The sequence below is a fragment of the Glycine soja genome, chromosome 3, assembly GCF_004193775.1.
Source record: "Glycine soja cultivar W05 chromosome 3, ASM419377v2, whole genome shotgun sequence".
Classification (NCBI taxonomy): domain Eukaryota; kingdom Viridiplantae; phylum Streptophyta; class Magnoliopsida; order Fabales; family Fabaceae; genus Glycine; species Glycine soja.
Genome location: NC_041004.1, coordinates 41,056,928 through 41,075,752, shown reverse-complemented (window position 1 = coordinate 41,075,752; position 18,825 = coordinate 41,056,928). Strand labels below are relative to the sequence as shown.

The 18,825-nt window shown below is 35.2% G+C and overlaps 3 protein-coding genes across 3 annotated transcripts; 2 read left to right on the top strand and 1 right to left on the bottom strand.

Moving 5' to 3' along the window:
* Positions 1-4,075: 4,075 nt before the first annotated feature.
* On the top strand, positions 4,076-9,400 carry LOC114407075 (E3 ubiquitin-protein ligase MARCH11-like). Its single transcript, XM_028370034.1, has 8 exons — positions 4,076-4,342; positions 5,120-5,524; positions 6,649-6,811; positions 7,430-7,709; positions 7,893-7,965; positions 8,041-8,131; positions 8,217-8,296; positions 8,796-9,400. The coding sequence occupies exons 1-8, from the start codon at positions 4,262-4,264 to the stop codon at positions 8,937-8,939; spliced, it is 1,317 nt and encodes a 438-aa protein (XP_028225835.1). The 5' UTR covers positions 4,076-4,261; the 3' UTR covers positions 8,940-9,400.
* A 624-nt stretch (positions 9,401-10,024) lies between these two features.
* LOC114407074 (dystrophia myotonica WD repeat-containing protein-like) lies at positions 10,025-15,517 on the bottom strand. Its single transcript, XM_028370033.1, has 11 exons — positions 14,951-15,517; positions 14,190-14,507; positions 14,001-14,109; positions 13,817-13,910; positions 12,848-12,935; positions 12,661-12,744; positions 12,239-12,335; positions 12,050-12,137; positions 11,704-11,809; positions 11,520-11,612; positions 10,025-10,755 (listed from the first exon to the last, which is right to left on the bottom strand). The coding sequence occupies exons 1-11, from the start codon at positions 15,125-15,127 to the stop codon at positions 10,357-10,359; spliced, it is 1,653 nt and encodes a 550-aa protein (XP_028225834.1). The 5' UTR covers positions 15,128-15,517; the 3' UTR covers positions 10,025-10,356.
* Positions 15,518-17,573: 2,056 nt separating this feature from the next.
* Positions 17,574-18,563, top strand: LOC114407073 (fasciclin-like arabinogalactan protein 11). Its single transcript, XM_028370032.1, has one exon. It carries the CDS (start codon positions 17,634-17,636, stop codon positions 18,366-18,368), a length of 735 nt encoding a protein of 244 aa, XP_028225833.1. The 5' UTR covers positions 17,574-17,633; the 3' UTR covers positions 18,369-18,563.
* The last annotated feature ends 262 nt before the right edge of the window (positions 18,564-18,825 follow it).

Sequence of the window (18,825 nt, the reverse complement as noted above, 5' to 3'; positions counted from 1 at the left end):
AGTATTTATCGTTAAAACATTCATATGTATAATTTTAAAGTGAGGGTTTATAGCCGCCACTTTATTTATTATAATTTTAAAAAATAATCTGATTATCCCAGATCAGTTCCAGTCAAAATCTAACGACCCACCCCCAAATCAACACTACCAGATCCACAAATGAACACCCAAACATCAATAACTCCTCCAACCAAAACAATTAAGTATCGAATTTGAAACCCACTTCCAAGACGACACAATGGCATATTGAAGAAGCGCCTTGCCATCTCCACCGCCTCCGGTGCTGCAACGGAGTTCGTGGAGAGGTCGCGGATGATAAGAAGGTGGGGGCTCTACCTGAAGGAAAAGGAACTCCGCACGCGCGCCCTACAACCACCCACCACTACCAACAATGGGACTCCGACGGGACTGGGCTAGTATTGAATCGACCCAGAAACCAACTCGCCCACCATGTTCCTCTACTCCAAACCCATATCGAACAAAGAACCATAGTCGCGGGCTCCAAACCCTGTAGATATCTTGAAGAACTGCACCTGGATCTGAGAGAAGGATGAACCAGCATCACCGTCGCGGGTTCTGTCATCACTGTCACGGGTGGCGTTGTGGAGGTCAAAACGGCGAATAAAAGGGGAAGGGAGAGAGATGTGCCCTTAGTCAACGATACATAATTGACCAAAATGATATAATTATTACATTTCAAATTGAGAGATCAACTTAAATTAATTTTTTTAATAATTGAAGAAATAAATTGAATATTACATTATAATTAAGAGATGTAAAGTATAATTAAGTCAAAAATAAATATTACTAATATTATACTTATTTTAGAGAGAGAAACTTTATTAAGGATTTAATTTAGTTGATCCCTATGAATATAAAGAAAAAATATTTATAATAATATCTTTTTTTAGGTACATAAGATGATAAAATGAAAAAACACTCCAAATATATCTGGGAGAGCCACAATAATATACTAGTGTTGTCAATAAAGACACATCTAGAAAATTCCTGCATAAATTTTAACCACAAATAGTTATATGTAAATATTTATTGATTTCATAATATATATTGGTAGAGAAGATATCTTATGAAAGAAAATATTTTATATGTAAGTGAGTAAATTAAATTTGATTAATATAATTATAATTACATGACTTTTTAAGTAGTCACATAATGTTTAATTATATGATCTAAATTTAATTTTTTTTACTTTCATAAAATAACTTACTAATGTACCCTCTATACTAGTATATATCAATTTTGTAGAATTTAAAGTCAAAAGATAAGGTGCATGCATAGTGAGAATTGAATTTTTATCACTAAAATTTAAGTGATTTAAATGCAAAGTGAAAGATTACATTTTATTATATGAAATTTATTTGAATGAATACATTAAAAGTTGTTTTTGTTTCAACTTTTAAGAGAATTTATTTATTATAATTGATAATAATTTTCATTATAAATAGAGAATTAGTGGAGAAGAAACACACAAAAAGAAAGATTGTGAAACAAAGTTACTTTATTGAGATAAAAATGTTTTGTCTTTGCGTGAGAGTCTGATCATTTCTTGTAACCATCAAGTGGGATACTTGCGTTTGCAGAGTGACACACTATTTAGGATAGATTACAATCTTATAATCACTTTTGTGATAGGAAAATACGTGGATATAGTTAAGAGGTGCCGAAGCAAGTTAAATTCTTGTGTTTGTTATTATTTTTCCTATGTAATCTTTATTGTGTTCTCACGATTCTTTTATAAGTGTAGATAATTTGGTTTGTGGAAACATTAATTACCCAACAAATTTTTTTGCTTGTTTGTAATTTTGAAATCAACAAATGCTTTGGTGAACGATGAGGCTTTGAAGCATTAATTCCACCAGTGCCAGTCATCAACTAATTTTTTTTATCAAGATTTAATGACACATTGTTGCAAAATATTTTCCTTTTTCGATACACCATCAAATTATTGTAGTATGTGTAAAATGAAACCAAATTGCCTAAATTCAAGTTAGTAGTAAGGTAGATTTAAACCTATATTTAGCAATGAGTAAAGCTAAATATTCTTGTTGAGATAACTAAATATAAGTTGTTTTCTTGAAAATACATTTATAATAAAAATAAACTTGTAACATCAAGTTTACCCAAGTTAAACTTTACTAATCCATAGACAATGGAATATGGTTCCTATATAGTGAGAAAATAAATTTTAAAGAATAAACTGGACACATAATCGATAATTAGAAAATTAACATTTAAGAATTGTAATATAATTAAATACATACATGACAATATTTAAAATTAAGTACAATATTAATTATTGATTGTTTAATCAATGTTGTGAGTGCAATTTATAAATATTACTCCTCACTTTCTTTTATATCATGGGAAAGAAAAAACAAATCACAAAGCAATTTTGCGTGTGGACAAAAAAGTTAGCATAGGGGTAGGGGTGTCAAGATAATACACTTCATAACCAAAATCATTACCAAACTGACTAAGAAATTTGCACCCTTGTTAGCATCCCTTGAATGAGTGACTAATTGAAGGGGACTAGTCAAGCTTGCAGAGGAGCTATGATATCATAAATGAGGGGTCTTAGGTAAGTAGAGTGAGCATGACCCTTTTGAACAACAACTTTTGAATCCATCTCAAATATAATATTTCTCACGGAGAGTTATCTCGCTGTTTGGATACCAAGTTTAGAAGTCCAAAGTTCCACCTATATGATATTGCAAGATCCAGTATTAACACAAAAGCCTTTAATCATAGTCCCATTAGTGTCATTAACGAGTCCTCCACAAGCTGTCTGCCCAATTCTATTATGTTATGATCCATCCACGTTAAAAACTTGAAGGATAAGGGAAGTGTATTGTGTACGTAGAGACCAAGAACCGAGTATCTTGCTATATTTATCGTGAACGTATGAGGACATGGTCTTCCTTAGCTTTTGAGAAATAACTTGAACTTGTCCTAAAACCTAATATGAGAGAATTGGGAAGATTTCAAGAATTAGAGAAAACCAATTTATTTGTCATCCCAAATATGATAGGTGGTAAACCTAAGGAGGGTGGTTTCAGTTCCAATCTGTTTGAGGAAAGGCATTAGTTGTAAGGTTGAATTATAGCTTGCATTATAATTTTGAGAGCTTTACAACATGGGAAGGTTTCATGCATTCTGGGTCATCAATAGTTTTATTAAATTTGTCCGGCCACCAAATTTTTTGTCCACATGTCACACCTCCATTTGTTTGTCATTTGTTGATTAGCTGCAAATTTTTTTTCCCTTTTTACTTCTCTCTTTCACTCTTTCTGCATTTGATAAAAAAAATGCAACTACACGGGTCCCAACACTAGTGTGTCAATATTTCCAGAGGGGAAATATAGGCACATGACCCAAGATGAAACCTTCCCATGTTGTAATGAAGCTCTTTAAAGGAGTTCATGATCTATCTGGATGGTATTGGAGTTCTTCAGTTTAGAGAAGCAAAATCCCAAACAATAATGCTTGATTCTTTTTAGGGAAATATATATCTACTTTAATTTGTTTTTTTCCTTTATAAATAAATTTTAATTTTTAATTACTACGAATGTAAGTTATACTATTAACTAACTAATAATATCCTAAATATAACTGTAAAATAATTATTAAAAAAAGTTTATAATATATGTAATTAAATGATGGTGTAAAAAAATATATTATTGCATGTTATTTTTTGTGTACTTATAATTTTTTATGTACAATTAGTATAATCTAATTAAATTCTTATAAATAAACCTTTTGAACTTTTATTTTCTCTTAATTAATCCTTAAATTACTATCTTAACTTTTGGAATTTTAAGTTAATCTTTATATCTCTATTCATATCATTTTTAAACTAATCTTTTATACTTAATCCTTAAATCATAAATTACTTGCTTATAAAATAAAAAAGATATTAAAAGGAAAAGTTTGTGCAAATGTAAGAAGTAAATGAGTAATTAAAAAAAAATCTGCTGGAAATGCTGTAAAATAAAAAGAGTGAAGTTAGTTAGCATCAGCCTCACTAAACTTTTTACTTTTGTGCCAACCACACCTTAAAAAACCAGAAAAGCTGAAACGTGTCTGCTTGAAGCTTTTTATGCCACTTGTCTTCTCTCCTTTTTCCAAATTCCCTTTATGCTTCTTTCCTGCTCCAATGATCGCAGCAAGATTTCGACCTTCTTTTCTGCAAAATACTGTCAGCTCAAACTCTTTGTGGGTTTTCGGCTGAACCCCTTCATATATGGCCACTGAAGCACATCGTTTTCCCAAGATTAATAATGACCAAGGCTCTTCTAGTATACCTCATAACCCAATTCAAAAGGTACTTTTTTTACTATTATGTTCTCCACTTCATTCAGTTGCCTATTTTTATTTTCCTTTGTTTTACTCTAATTAAGGCTAAGCTAACACTTTCTTTATCATATATGTTCTTTCAATAGTTTTTAGTGTTAAAACTTAAAACTTTTAGAACATTGGTTTCTTTACTGGAATTCACATGAGTATTTATCAGTTCATACCTTTGTACACTGATCAATGATCATCATCTCCACTGTTTCTAACTCATTTTGCTTTGGTTAATATATATCTAATTTTAGCTGTACGCCTGCATATATGCACACAAACCTGCCACATTTGGCCAAGCAGATATTGGTTCTTAAAGAGTTTTTTCCATTGAATTTATGGAAGTAATATGAATTTCAGAACTAGCCCAGGCTGAAAATTTGGCCAATCAAAGCATCCAATTTGTCATCAAGCACAGACAATATTATCTTCAAAATATTTTCATGATTTTGTAGTGTCTGTTACTGTGTCAAACTAGATTAGTAAAAAAACATCTAAAGTTATATCGAATGGCAATTTGGTGACTTGTATGGTTAGCCCTGTGTTACATAAGCAGTCATCAGTTCTGAACACACGAGTCAGAGAAACTCTTGCATAAAGTCACATCACGTTGATGCCTATCTACTTAGTATATCTCTTCTGTACTTGTAAAATGTATGCATAAGCTAAAAATAGGGAAAACTATGTTTTGTTGCGAAAATATGTGCGTATAACTTTGAATAGAGATGAAAGTTCATTTTGGCTTCTTGATGTGTAGGATGTAGAGTCATCCGAAATAACTGAGGAACTCCCTAGTAGACATGCACATGGTAGAAGGAAAAACCTTATCTTGGAGATACCAACAAGAACACTAGATGAAACAAGAGAGGAATTTTTCAGAACAAACCAACCTCCAACTCCATCTCCTAGAAGCCAAATCAATGAGTTCCAAGGTCCTTTGTCAACCAAAAATATTAAATTTCACAAGATAAGTTCAGATGTTGAAGAGGCTTCCATCCCAGCACTTGACGGTTCCCCCCCGGAGCCACTGCAAGAGCCTATGATTTCAAGAACATTATCACCTAATGAGATGAAAATATCATCCTTACCTGTCACCCCAATTGCTCAGTCAAATCTGGAGTCTGGACATGGAGGGAACATTGCCTATCCAGCAACACATGTTGTGAGTGCCTTTGCAACTTATACTAAGGATGCATTGTAATGGTCATATTTAATTATTTAAAATAAATTGACATTGACAACAAAGTGGAAAACCATTGTGGAAAAAGCCCTTCTATAACTTGGGATGTTTCTAATCTTGCTTTGTATAACTTTTTTCTGATAAAATTGTGTAACACATGTATTATTTACAATAAATATACAGATTGCTAGATGTTAGCTTTGTTAAAAATATGGATTTCACTCTCCTATAAATATATCCAAATTTGAACCAGTAGATGTCGTATTGTCATTATAGATAGTTAGATATGGTTCTTTAAGCATTGGTTTTCCTCTACATCATTAGTTTCAAAAGTCTGCTTACTATCCTACTATTTCAGAATTCATGCAACATGCACCTACATCTGATCAGTTCAAATCTGTCAAGTATATCAAAAAATAATGTTATATAAATGACAACAATTTTAATACTAAACATATCAAAGCTCACATAGCATTAACACTTGCACATCTTTTAAAATATCAATTTCAATGATAATTTCATTTAGCTTGTGGTAAAGTTGAGTCAGCCAACTCGTTTGCCTATGTTAATTATCTATTGCAGGAAGTGTGACATCAAATTATTTTATATGAAAGTATAATAGTCAGATTTCAAATAGATAAATTTGGTACCTTCTTGTTGAACCATTTAATTTTGATCTAAAGGTAGGGTAAAACTTTTTTTTTTTTTTTCTGCACTAGCATCTGATAATATGTTGACACTTATTCGAGTGTTTGACTATGATTACAATTACCCGAGAAATCAAACTATTTTAGCAACATGACAGCATGCGATTGGATGTTGGTGGAAGGTGGCAGTGGATCAAAACATAGCTCTTAAAATCCTAGATTCCCTATGCACTAAATATTTCCTTCTTCATGAGATGCATTCTGTAATTCCTGGTCACTAAACCTTATATCCCTTTTTGCAAATTACCCAAACATCTTAATACTATAGTTTGCTATGCTAATCTTATAAATCAAAACTATTTTTATGTCCTTTTATGCCTTTCCAAATCATAATTGAATTTGGATACTTTGATGTCTCCAAGATAATTTGTCATCCATTTTATTTTCCTCATTTTACAGAAGAAAGGACTGCAACTACCAATGCATCGTTCCCGTTCAGTTCCCGTGCTTACTGAAGATGGCAGCACATATGTAGGTGCCATGTTTCGTATTGTTCCTACCACACCACGGTTGACAAAGAGCATTGCCACAACATCTATGAAATCTCCGCCTGACGATACCGGTAACTTTCTTTTTCTTGCTTGTGTAATAAAGTTATATCAAAGATACTAGTAAGTAGTAACTTCTTCATGAATCTGAAAAAAGGTCATATAACTATAAACTTCCAACGATGTATTTTTGTCTTGTCTTGACTAAAACTACATCCTGCTCAGAGATGGGTTGAATTTTGTTGGTTATACTATTGTTTGTTTATGTTGGTGATCTCTGAGCCTTAAGTTCAAGTTACTCAAACTTTCTAATATGCTCATGACATTGATTAAACCAGTGAGTGACATAATATGATTTCTTCATGAGGAATTAGTATTTGATTTTTCATTATTCTGCATAATAGATTCCTAAACTAGAGTTTCTTTTAGGTAGGACACAACAGTTGGGAACTAATACGTTTCTGGCCTAAAATTTAGATCAATCTAACTAACCTTTATTTATTCCTGTTAAGCTTTCATTTTTCCCTAACATTTCCTTCTATTATTATTTTCCTTTCTCATCTAACTCAATGTCCTACTGGGGCTGTTTTTCCATTTCTAGCTGTTGTTTTACATCTATGAACGTGACTAAAAAAGTAAAATAAGTTTTTTGTGTTCTCTCATGTTTGAGTACACTGCCCTCTCTGGTCCAGTTGAAAATGAGGATGGGGAAGATATTCCTGAAGAAGAAGCCGTCTGCAGAATTTGTTTGATTGAATTGGGAGAAGGTTCTGATACACTTAAAATGGAGTGCAGCTGCAAAGGTGAACTTGCACTGGCACACCAAGAGTGTGCAGTTAAATGGTTTAGCATTAAAGGCAACAGAACATGTGATGTGTGCAAGCAGGAAGTTCAGAACCTTCCTGTCACTCTTCTACGAGTTTTAAATGGCCAAACACTTTACTTGACAAGGAGTAGAAGCCAACAATACAGGCAAGGAGTATCTTTTTTTTTTATCGGCAAAAAGGTTAATTTGTTAGAATGTTAGTTATGTTAGCAGAGTGGATCGAATCTGCAACCTCTCCCCTCTTCCCCCCTACCTTAAACATCCACCCACCTTATATTGATCTCCAATATTTCCATATCATCTAATAACGATTTTTAGAACTTTCACAGGGTTTGGCAAAATATTCCCATTCTTGTGATTATCAACATGCTGGCATACTTTTGTTTCCTTGAGCAGCTACTTGTAAGTATTAATATTCTTTGATAATGTTCCCTTTGAAGTATATGAATTCCTAATGATGATATCATTGTCGGTCAGGTTTCAAGTATGGGATCTGGTGCTGTTGCCATTTCTCTCCCTTTTTCATGTATACTAGGTCTACTTGCAAGCATGACATCCACAATAATGGGTAGGACTTTCTCTACTATTGGACAACACTATATATTTGATTTCTGCCTTTGGTATTGCACTGATTCCCCTGAATTTGTTCTTAGTGACGTGTGAACATGTTTGGGTTTATGCAATTGCCCAGTTTGTTATGGTGGTTCTCGCTGGACGTCTTTTCTATTCACTGGTAAGGAAATCCTGTGTGTTTTTCCCCCTTCACCCCTTGCTTTGTTAACTCCTCTAGCCTAAGTGGAGCATGTTGCATTCAAACAAAGTTCAGTTCATAAAAACAATTATTTGTAAAATTTGGTTGAAGGCACAAGAAGTATAGAACCATGGTCAGTAAGCTCAACGCTAAATAGTTAAATGTAAGCCAAAATTACGTGAGATCCGAGTGGACTAGAATCTTAATAAGGTCTCTGGTTTGATTTTTATAGATATAAAAAACATAGTTGAGAGGGAAATTTCACTAAAGGTGACCAAGCTGGTTTTCTGATGAAAATTAGTTATCATAAAGTTGATAAATATATATTTCATACCTATAACTTGATAACATAGAAAGAAAGTTAAATGTAGATAACAATAGCATAACAGTGGGTTTCAATTAAGTGGTTTCCAATTGCACTGACAAAAAAAATTGTCACAATTTTCCATCTCTAATGTCAATTACTTTTGTGGCATGACAGCTTAATAAGCAAGCCGTTCTATCTATCCTACTTGCTACATTTACTGGGTTTGGAGCTGTGATGTGTGGAGCTTATATTCTTATTGAGTTTTTGAAATGGAGAAGACGATGGCTTGGTTCCCAAGAGGTGGTACTGCCTCATTAATCACATTCATCAGCCACCACTCACCAAGCTTTGACTGATTCTCAACACCATGAAAATAATGTGAGAGACACTGCAGTGCATGTGAGTGTGAGTTGACATAGAATATACTTTTATATTGATGGTGTTTAATTGGCTGTATATAAAAGTATAATGTATGGACTATACTTTAAGCACATTACACCCTTTTTTGTCTCCGTGGTACTCGCGAGAATACACAAGTATCGCATTCCTTGTATTGAGACCGCTGGCTCGAAGCCAGTTGTATTGTAACTGTGAGGCCATATTATAATATTGGACTTGCAAGAAACTTCTGAGCAAATCCTGTAGGTGAAAAGATAAAGAAAGGTTGTTTTTGTACAATTATAGGGGAACAAAAAGGGATTCTGTACTGTAAAGATGGTTGAAGAGATGAATACACATGTCTTATTTTGGTTTCAGACCTTTGACCAAAGGTATTTCCACACATTGCCTTCTCTACATGTAATCTTCTATGCTAAACAACCAGAAAAATTAATGATGACAATAAACAGTATATGGTACTTTTTAATGATTCTTTAATGAACTACAAACTGTAGCATTCAACAATAAGAGCATCTTTGTTAGTTTGTTGGTTCGTCGTAATTCACCCCAAATCTGCCCCTTAAAGAGGAAAGGAAAGAGAAGAGGAGCTAAGAGAAAAAGAAAAACTCGTTATTTGATTTATGAGACGAGAGGAAAGGTCTTACTAGGAAGGAGAAAGAAAAACACAGATAATATAATGAAAGAAACTAAAGTTAAAATGAGATTTTAAAATAATTTAGTAACTCACGGTCTAAAATTAATAAAAAAAATTTCTTCAAATCCTCAATATTAAAGGAAAAGAAAATATAGAATACAAATTTTAAATCCTTCATTTTTCTTTCTTCCTTTCAAATTTTTGGACATCAAAAAAATTCTCCCTTTTTCCTTCATTTCCCTAACCAAACACACTCTTACACTATAAACTATACAAATGAGAAATATTAGCCTAGTCTCAGCACACACGACACGGCACTCCTCAGCTTCAAGCAATTCGTGTTGATGAAGAAATAAGTAAAGCCACAAAATTAAATGCCAACACAATAAATAATGGCTTGTATGTATGGACTTCAAAAGTACCGATCTCCAAGGACCAATTTCACATTATTCCTGTAATCACTAGTCAGATATCCTAATAACAGCCGTTTTATAATTACAGCAGGCAGCCGGAGAGAACTCTCTCTCCCATCCTCTCAGTGCCATCAATGGCATGCTCATCCGTAAATAACTGAATATACAATAGACCAGTTGGTTCATCTTTACTTGAATCACTATGTTAAAACTAGGAAACCAACTGGATAAAAGATAAACAAACCATATAAAAAAAATTTCTTGAAATTCCCTTTAGATTAAGATTTAGTCATTGCTTGTAGCTAGAATTGCTGCTGATCTTGCTTGAAAGTGAAGGTTTCTCCTTGAGGCTGGTAGCTAACAAGTTTTCAGAGTTGCTTGATTGGCTCTCAGCAACCCCTGGCCTCATCCAAATTTTAATGTGCCCCTCCCGGCAGGCAGTGAGCACAGATTCCTGGGTAAATATCAAGCCAGAGAGTGGTTCGGTATGCACACGGTGAGCAACCAACGGAGAGATTTTTGGAACATCCCGCATACTCGGAGCAGGTTGCAGGGTACCCAATGGGACAACATTGTCCCAGTGCGATGACTGGCTTCCAGTACTGTAAGTCGGGGATCCACCAGGTGGCCGCCTCAAGGGCACTACAATCTCGTCCATTTCCAGGTCCCACAGAAGCAATTGTGTATCCTGATCACCAAAATTTCTTAGTTCCAAAATTTGACCAAACACGAGCTTGGAAGGCAAAACACATTCATACAAATTACAACCACACTTTTTTCTTAAATTGCAAACACAAGATGCTCTGAGAAATTAGAAATGCCTAACTTCATCATATGAAAACTGAAAGCCGCTAAACTGTTGTACTCAATTACTATGTAAAATATCGATATATATACTATATCCAATTAAATATTTTTTTTTTGCTTCAGTTTTCACAGCAGTTTTAACGTATGAAGCACGGGCACTCCACCCCCTTGTCGTGTCCGGTATCCGACACGCGTCCGTGTCAGTGTCCGACACCGACACGACACCCGTACTAGGTTCTATATTTTGGACATTACAAGTGTTCACGTGTCCGTGTCCGGTGTCCGTATCCGTGTCAGTGCTTCATAGGTTTTAACCAAGTATGTTGTTATGTTAGTAATACTAAATTCTTAGAAACCAGTCCTGGATCCAATAATTGAAAACCATGACTGAATCTGAAAAATTACCCCTCTATCAAAACATTTGAAACCAAAATCATCTAGCAATCAGCTAATTTCTAAGCAAGCAGATACATCAACTTTATTTCAAAACTGCCATTATATCACAGGGAAAAGTGATCTGAAAAATTTAAAGCAGAGAGCAAAAGCTACCACAGATCCATGTTAGGTATACCAATGAGTTTTACTTAGAATGAAAAGCTACACAAAGAAAAAGTAAAAATTATAATGAAACATTTTTCTGAGCACCTGACCAACAGAACCAAAACGATATGTAACAGTCTCTCCATTGTCATTTGAATTTGGTGATGTCCAATATGAATCGAAAGCAACTCCACTGACCTGATCATGGCATTTGATACAAACACTACATTAACCCTACGGTAGCAAAGTTTGCTACAAGCACACAACTAAAAATTGTCAGGCAACTTACCCATGAGTTATGTCCCTCGCCCCATGCCACAACCTTGCGATCTTCCATGCTCCAAACTTGAACTAAATCATCTTCCCCTCCCGTCAAAATATATTTTCCATCCATGCTATTAAAGCAGAGTTATTATTATGAATAACAAAGTGGGATAAGGGTTTGATGTTGTATCATTATGAAATTGTATTCTCAAAGTATTAATTAACCCAAAAAAGAAGAATAGCAAGCTAGAGGGTGATAGCTATTAATATTTTATATAAACTCTAGAGTAAAAGGTGAACTAGGGAAATAGGAAAATGATCTATAAATTCCAATATCACAAATTAATTAACTAGAACCAAACAAGACTAACCTCCATGCACAACATAACAAAGCACCATAATAACTTTTCCCGCCACATATAAGTTGCTCTTTTGAGTAATCAAACACTCGCAAGTAACCTGGATGGAGTAAGTAAAATAATTTTGAGATGTTATTTTTGCAAGGATGTGAAAATAAGTAGAAATAACACAGTGAGGATGGAATTGGATTAAAAATATACCATCTCGTCCAACAGTTGCTAAGTATGCCCCATCCATTGAGAAAGAAATACTATTAATTGAACCCTGGCATATATGCCATCTGGCTATAGGATTACTCTGCAAAGACCAATACTTGTTTTATTAAAAAAAAAGTATAGATATAATAATGCAAAATATTCTACAGGAGGGCCAATTGTAGAATTCATCATTTCATCCAAAAACTAATTATGCCTTGGATGTATTATTTGTACAGTCAATCAAGTGTTCAGTGAGAAAGCTGCAAAATTCTACAAAAACTTAGCAACCATAACTAATAAGTGATAAAAACTAAATTTAACTACAGTAAAATCAAAATAGATAGGCCAAAAGAGAGGAAAAAGGTAAAATAGAAGTTGCATATCAATAAGTTGTCAAGAAATCAAAAGGCCATCAAATTCAATACCTTACTGTAACGTGCATGCGCAACCGAAAATTGAGTTTGATCCTTTACAACTGGGAAAGAAGAATCACCAGCACCATCTTTGTTCTGAAATAGGAAAGAAAAGGTAAATATCTACTTAACTCATCATAAGAAAGATATTCATAAATGAACCATAAAGTAAGTTTCTCTCTTGATGATTGAGACTTGCCTTTTCGTATACATACAAATTCCCATCAGTGTGAGAAACAACAAAAGAACCATCACCTCCAGGCACCCATGCAATACAAGTACAACGACTGTTGAATTCAAAATACATCAATTAAGATAGGTTCCAATCAGTGCCATTGACATACCATTCCAATACATTAAAGTTCTAGAATGTAAGCTAAGCAATTCTAATCACAATTGAGAATACTCAATGGCAAGAATTATAACCACTGAAGTCAACTACATATCAACATGAACATATTTTACCCAGTAAAAGTAACACACTTAAGAGAGAGAATTAATATTCTTTAATAAAATTAAACTAATTTTTCCACTGACTGCGACACAATTAAGAGGTACCCAACATGTGATGAAGGCGTGTTCAACAAGTGTCGTGTCCGAAAAGTGTATGACATGCTGACATGTTATTCACAGAGGTGTCAGTGTTTCCTAGATAATAAATGCTAATGAGCTCCATAAGGAAAATAAAACTAGGAAGTATCAAATGAAAAGAAAAGCTTTTATTATATCAAAAACACAAAAAAAATAAATTTAATACTTACTTTTTTAAGTAATTGAAAGCATTCAACAGAAGCATTAAGTGCTCCTTAACTGGTGTCCTTAGAACACTCATTAACAACTAGCAAGACCAATAACTTACTCATTTTGATTGCTGAGTGACATTCAATGCATAATGATCAAAGTTGGACCATCTGCACATAACATTAACAGCTCTTTTGTTTCTGATAATATATTCTTCAAAACTGACACTAAATGCTCAATCAACATACTGGAATTTCTAAAGAAAAAATGCTTTTTGTGTGTGTGTGTGTGTATTAGCATACATGGCAATCAAAATTCAAAACTGTCTGTAATTACTAGCACTGGCAAATAAAGCCACGCAACAATTCTGAGAAAAGTTAACACTCATAATTAAAACATTACAATGGATTGGATAATTAAATCTTGCCTGTTATTGACAGAACCATCTTTGTTATAATGCTGGGCCCCAACAAGCTTTTTACCAACATCCTGTAATTGCTGTCTCAATGACACTGAGTAGACTACAAGGATACACACAGGAACAATAAATTCATAACGCTTAAATTTTCCTCACAAAATGAAAAGTTAAATTTTAGCAAAGACTTCTTTACCATCGCCAGAGTTCAAACCAATGAGCAAATCATGCCCATCCTTAGCATCCTGATCAAACGTGTGGCACACAGGATTTGAGTTACTGAAGTGAATAGACTTTATGGGGTCCTACACGCAACAAGAAACCTCTCATGAACCATGAAGCAAACCCAAAATTCTTAAAATCCATCAAAATCTGACCAATATACCTTGTCTTGCGAATTCAAATCACTAATGAAAATTGCATCCCCGACATTGAATATCAAGTATGTTCCTTTCCCGTCAAAATTCGGATTCGCCATTGCACTACTTGTACTCGAAGCACCAATGGAACTAATCCTAGTATTTCCTCCATTACTCTTGCTGCCACCATTGCCTCCAACAAAACTAAGTGCCCGGCTACCGTTGCTTCCTCCCAGCAATCGAGCTGCCGCCGACCGTACCCCACTGCTGGCACTGAAACTTGACGATGACGAAGCGGTTGGGGTAGAAGGCGCAGGCTTGTCCTTGAGATGTGCCAGGGTTACCTGCTCATTCAATCAAACCAACAATTCACTCATATGCTAAGACAATTCCATTTTGTCACAATAAACAGTAAGAACAGGAAAAACATTATAGAATTCCCCGATACTAATTATACAAAATAGCTAAAAAGTCAATAAAAAGAACATGCGGAACTGAATGCCAAGGCCGATAACTCATCTCATAATGAGAGCATTCCTCTAAAAAACTTTGCCACAATTGAATTCAGTAGAGAAAATCTCGGACGAGTCAATATTAGAAAAGAATGCAATGAAGAACAAGAAAAACCCTAGCAATGAATGAATCAAAACACGAAGAAAGACGATGTAAAAAGATAGATAATTAGATAACACATAATGAGCATTGAAGAAAGCAAGTCTCTACAACCCTAAAACCAATAATTTACAATCAATAACAGTAAGTATGATCGCAAAGGTTTAAGGGAAACCTGAGTAACGGTTTTGCCATGGGCGTAATGAAGAAGACCGGAAGGGTGAGTCTTCTCGTATTGAAGCTTATATCTTCCCTCGGGGGTTTTGAAATAGGTCTTCAGTCCCGGCGACTGCGCCGCCGTTCCCGACGAAGACGACGGTGAGATCATCGTGCCGTTGGCTGTGTTCATCATCGTGCCGTGCCGTGCCGCCTCATGTGCGCACGATCATCGTATCGCAATTCAGCGCGTGGCTACGCTAGGGTTTGGAAGGTACAGCAATGGCTTCAGTGCCAGTGCGGATCAGAGTTCAGAGGAAGGGTTTGCGGCTGTTCGATTTGATATATGCGCTGGCGATGGCAATGGGAATGGGAACTGCCAATCGCGTGTTTTTTATATTCATCGGTCAACGGAATGGACGGCCACGATTGCAGTTTGCCAATTAGTTACTTTTTTTTTTTTTTTTTTTTATCTTATCTAACCGCATCAGTTTCCAGTGTAGAACTGAAAAACGCGATTCAGGGAGACGCCGATATCGATAGGTTCGATGCGCCAAAATCCTGCAAGAAAGCAAAGCTAGTCTAGTCTACAACTACAGCTACAACAAAGCACGACACCGTTCATTCAACGTGTGTTGTGTTGTGTTTCGCAATCCTTCATATCTAATATTGGGAATTGCTAGGTTCACTCCCCTGAAGAAAATCAACGTACCTCTGTCATTAACAATCACACCAACCACCACCACAACCACCACTTACCAATGTAACCAATGCACCTCAATCAAAACAATCACAACAATGAAAGACCACCTCTCACGAGAATGAATGCAAAGAACAAAACAATAGAATGAATGGTGCATGAAGAAGGAAAAGGAAGAAGAAGTTAGCAGGGGTATTTTCGAAATTTCAAAAAATTACTGGGTGCACAAGAAAAAATGCTGGTGCACAAAGCAATTCCCTCTAATATTGCTTTGTTGTGTGTGCCAACGTGACATCGGCATTTCCGTTCACGTGAGCCCGTGTCCACACACACCACTCCACGCCAAAGGCCCATCAACACACTAAATGGACTCCCGGAAGCCCACTGCAGAGCACCGCATAACTCTTAAATTGAGAGTGCAATCTTCTTATTAGAAAACTAATATTGATATGAATTAATTTTTTTCTCTTAGTTTTTTGTTATGAATAATTACCTCGTTTTAAAGAAATTAATCTATTAATGAAAGTTGAATGAAGTAAAAAGCTTGGTCTCTCATAAAATGAAGATTTGCAACTTGAATTCCAATTAAGAAATGTATCCCATGTAATATACAGCCAAGTAACCATGCCTAAAACAACATTATCTGCTACCAATTAATTGTAGAAAAATAGAAGAAAAAAGAAGTTAAATCTTTTCTTATCGTGTTAACTATTCCTCAGTGACTCAATAGAATGATGGCCCCATTTAGAGGGGTTTATGGACAGTTTATTGAGATTTGTCTTATAAATGCTTACGAAAGTGTTTGACATAATGTATAAAAATTGTCCTTTGAGTGCTTCATAAGATCTTTTGAGCTTATTTTAATAAGTTGTCTAATATGGCTTATTAGAAACAGCTTACGTGGCACCTTAAAAAAGACCAAGCTTCGATCGATTCTTGTTAGACCCCAAGCTTCAATTTGTTCATATGTATGTATATAAATCTTTTACTTTTAACAAGTTTGTCCAAACAGGCCCATTTCATACAGTTGGTCTAGGCAGGATGGTGATCAATTATTATGTTTCCAGAATACAAGAATTTCGATGTTCAAGTTACTGAGGGCAAGAGTCAAGAAATAAATAAAAATGAAGAATAATGCATACCTTAAATAAAAATGAAGAATGATGCATACCTTAAGTGGGATTATTCTTATATGTAGCTCGTCGATCTTACTTACGTGAAAATGCAACTCCTAAGACAATAAAATGACATATTTTTATTCAGTTTCTTTGATTCCTGCTTCTCATATTTTGGGGCTCTGCTACTTTGTGTTGCAGTCTTGCAGACAGATTCATACAGGTTATTTGGTCCGTTTGCTTATTGGACTGACATGGACTGAGGCTTATGAGCTTATCTAAGTGTTTTGGCCAGCTTATCTAAGTACAGAGTAAGAATTTTTCTCATAGTATTATCCCTCTTAATATGTCACATAGTATGAGTCTAATTGTCGAGTTGGCATGTGTAATTCATTTCATTTGGTAGGTTAGTTTCCACAAATAAATAATTTTTTTAGCAGATGAAGCCATGCGCTAATATAACTTTTTATTGCTAAAATAGATGCAATTTTTTAATATTATTTGACATAAAAATACAGTATAAATATTAATTTTAGAACTGGTGGTTGTCAGTTCTCCTTTAACTTAGTTGAAATTAAATTCTACTTGCAAGGCCACTAGAATTTGAATCCCACGTCAATCTCTCTAGCCTGCTATTGTTTCTGCCTCCCAAAGCAATTCCTGCTCCCCTTTCCTCTCTGTAATGTCCTGCCTTAGAAAGAAAAATTGATTGCATGAGGGCCTCTTGCCACCTTATACAAATTGCAACCTTTCACCTAACTTTATACCAATCTAATTTCCACTCACCCTCAAACCTTAACACCATATAATATAAATACACAACACCACATCCCCTTCTTCCACTTGTGACAAAAATCTTAGTCTTCTTAGTTTCCTCACTCACACAAATGGCAAAGCTAATCCATTTCCTCCTTTTCCTTTTCATCCAAACAATTTCAGCCCAAACACCAGCAGCACCAGCGGGCCCCACCAACATCACCCAAGTTCTAGAGAAAGCAGGACAATTCACAACCTTCATTAAACTCCTCAAAGCTTCACAAATAGCTGATAGAATCAATTCACAGCTGAACAACTCAAACCAAGGCCTAACCGTGTTTGCACCCACTGATAATGCATTCTCAAGCCTCAAAGCAGGAACATTAAACTCCATAAACTCACAAGACCAAATGCAGCTGATACAATTCCACATTCTCCCCACTCTCTACACCATCTCACAGTTCCAAACCGCAAGTAACCCCTTGCACACGCAAGCTGGAAACAGTGATGATGGAGAGTATCCTTTAAATGTGACCACCTCAGGGAACCAAGTGAATGTAACAACTGGGGTGGTTGATACAACAGTGTCCAATACTATCTACAGTGATACTCAGCTCTCAGTGTATCAGGTGGATAAGGTGCTTCTTCCTATGAAGCTTTTCGGCGCGACGGCACCGGCTGCTGCACCGGCGGAGGCTCCTGCGCCATCCAAGCCGGAGAAAAATGTCCGGGCAGGGGCTGCTGATGCTTCATCTGGGTCATCGGGTTCATCGGTTGATGCTTCGAATGCAGTGAGTTTGAATAGAAAGACAGTTAAAGGTTTTATCATGACCGTGGCAATCATTGTTTCTTGTTTGTGGATGTAAGTCTTAAAATGGCAACTTTTGCCCTGTATTTTGTTCTTTTTTTTTTTTTTTTCTTTTCTTCCGAGTTAAGTTTGAATTGATTGATGATGGAGATCTCGTGTACTTTTCTGTCGCTACCAAGTTAAAATTTTGGGTTCCAAGTAAATGATTTTTCTTTCCCCCTGCAATGGTGAATTTTTGCTCATCCAATCCAAATTGTGTTGGTACTTGAATTTCACAAATCTAAGTCACAACTAACCTTTTCTGTTAGTTAGTGACTTGGAGAGTTTCACTTTCAGTTATAATTAGAAATTAGTTGTGGCTACCCCGTGTTTAAGTGGTAGTAATTGAAGCATTGAATGAATGAAAAGTACAGTTCTTTTCTTACTATGGTCACTCTCAAATCCTCTCTTAACAGTTAACACTCGCCATAGAAAAATCTGAAATAAACGATCGGTTCGTCGTGCTACTAGGTGCG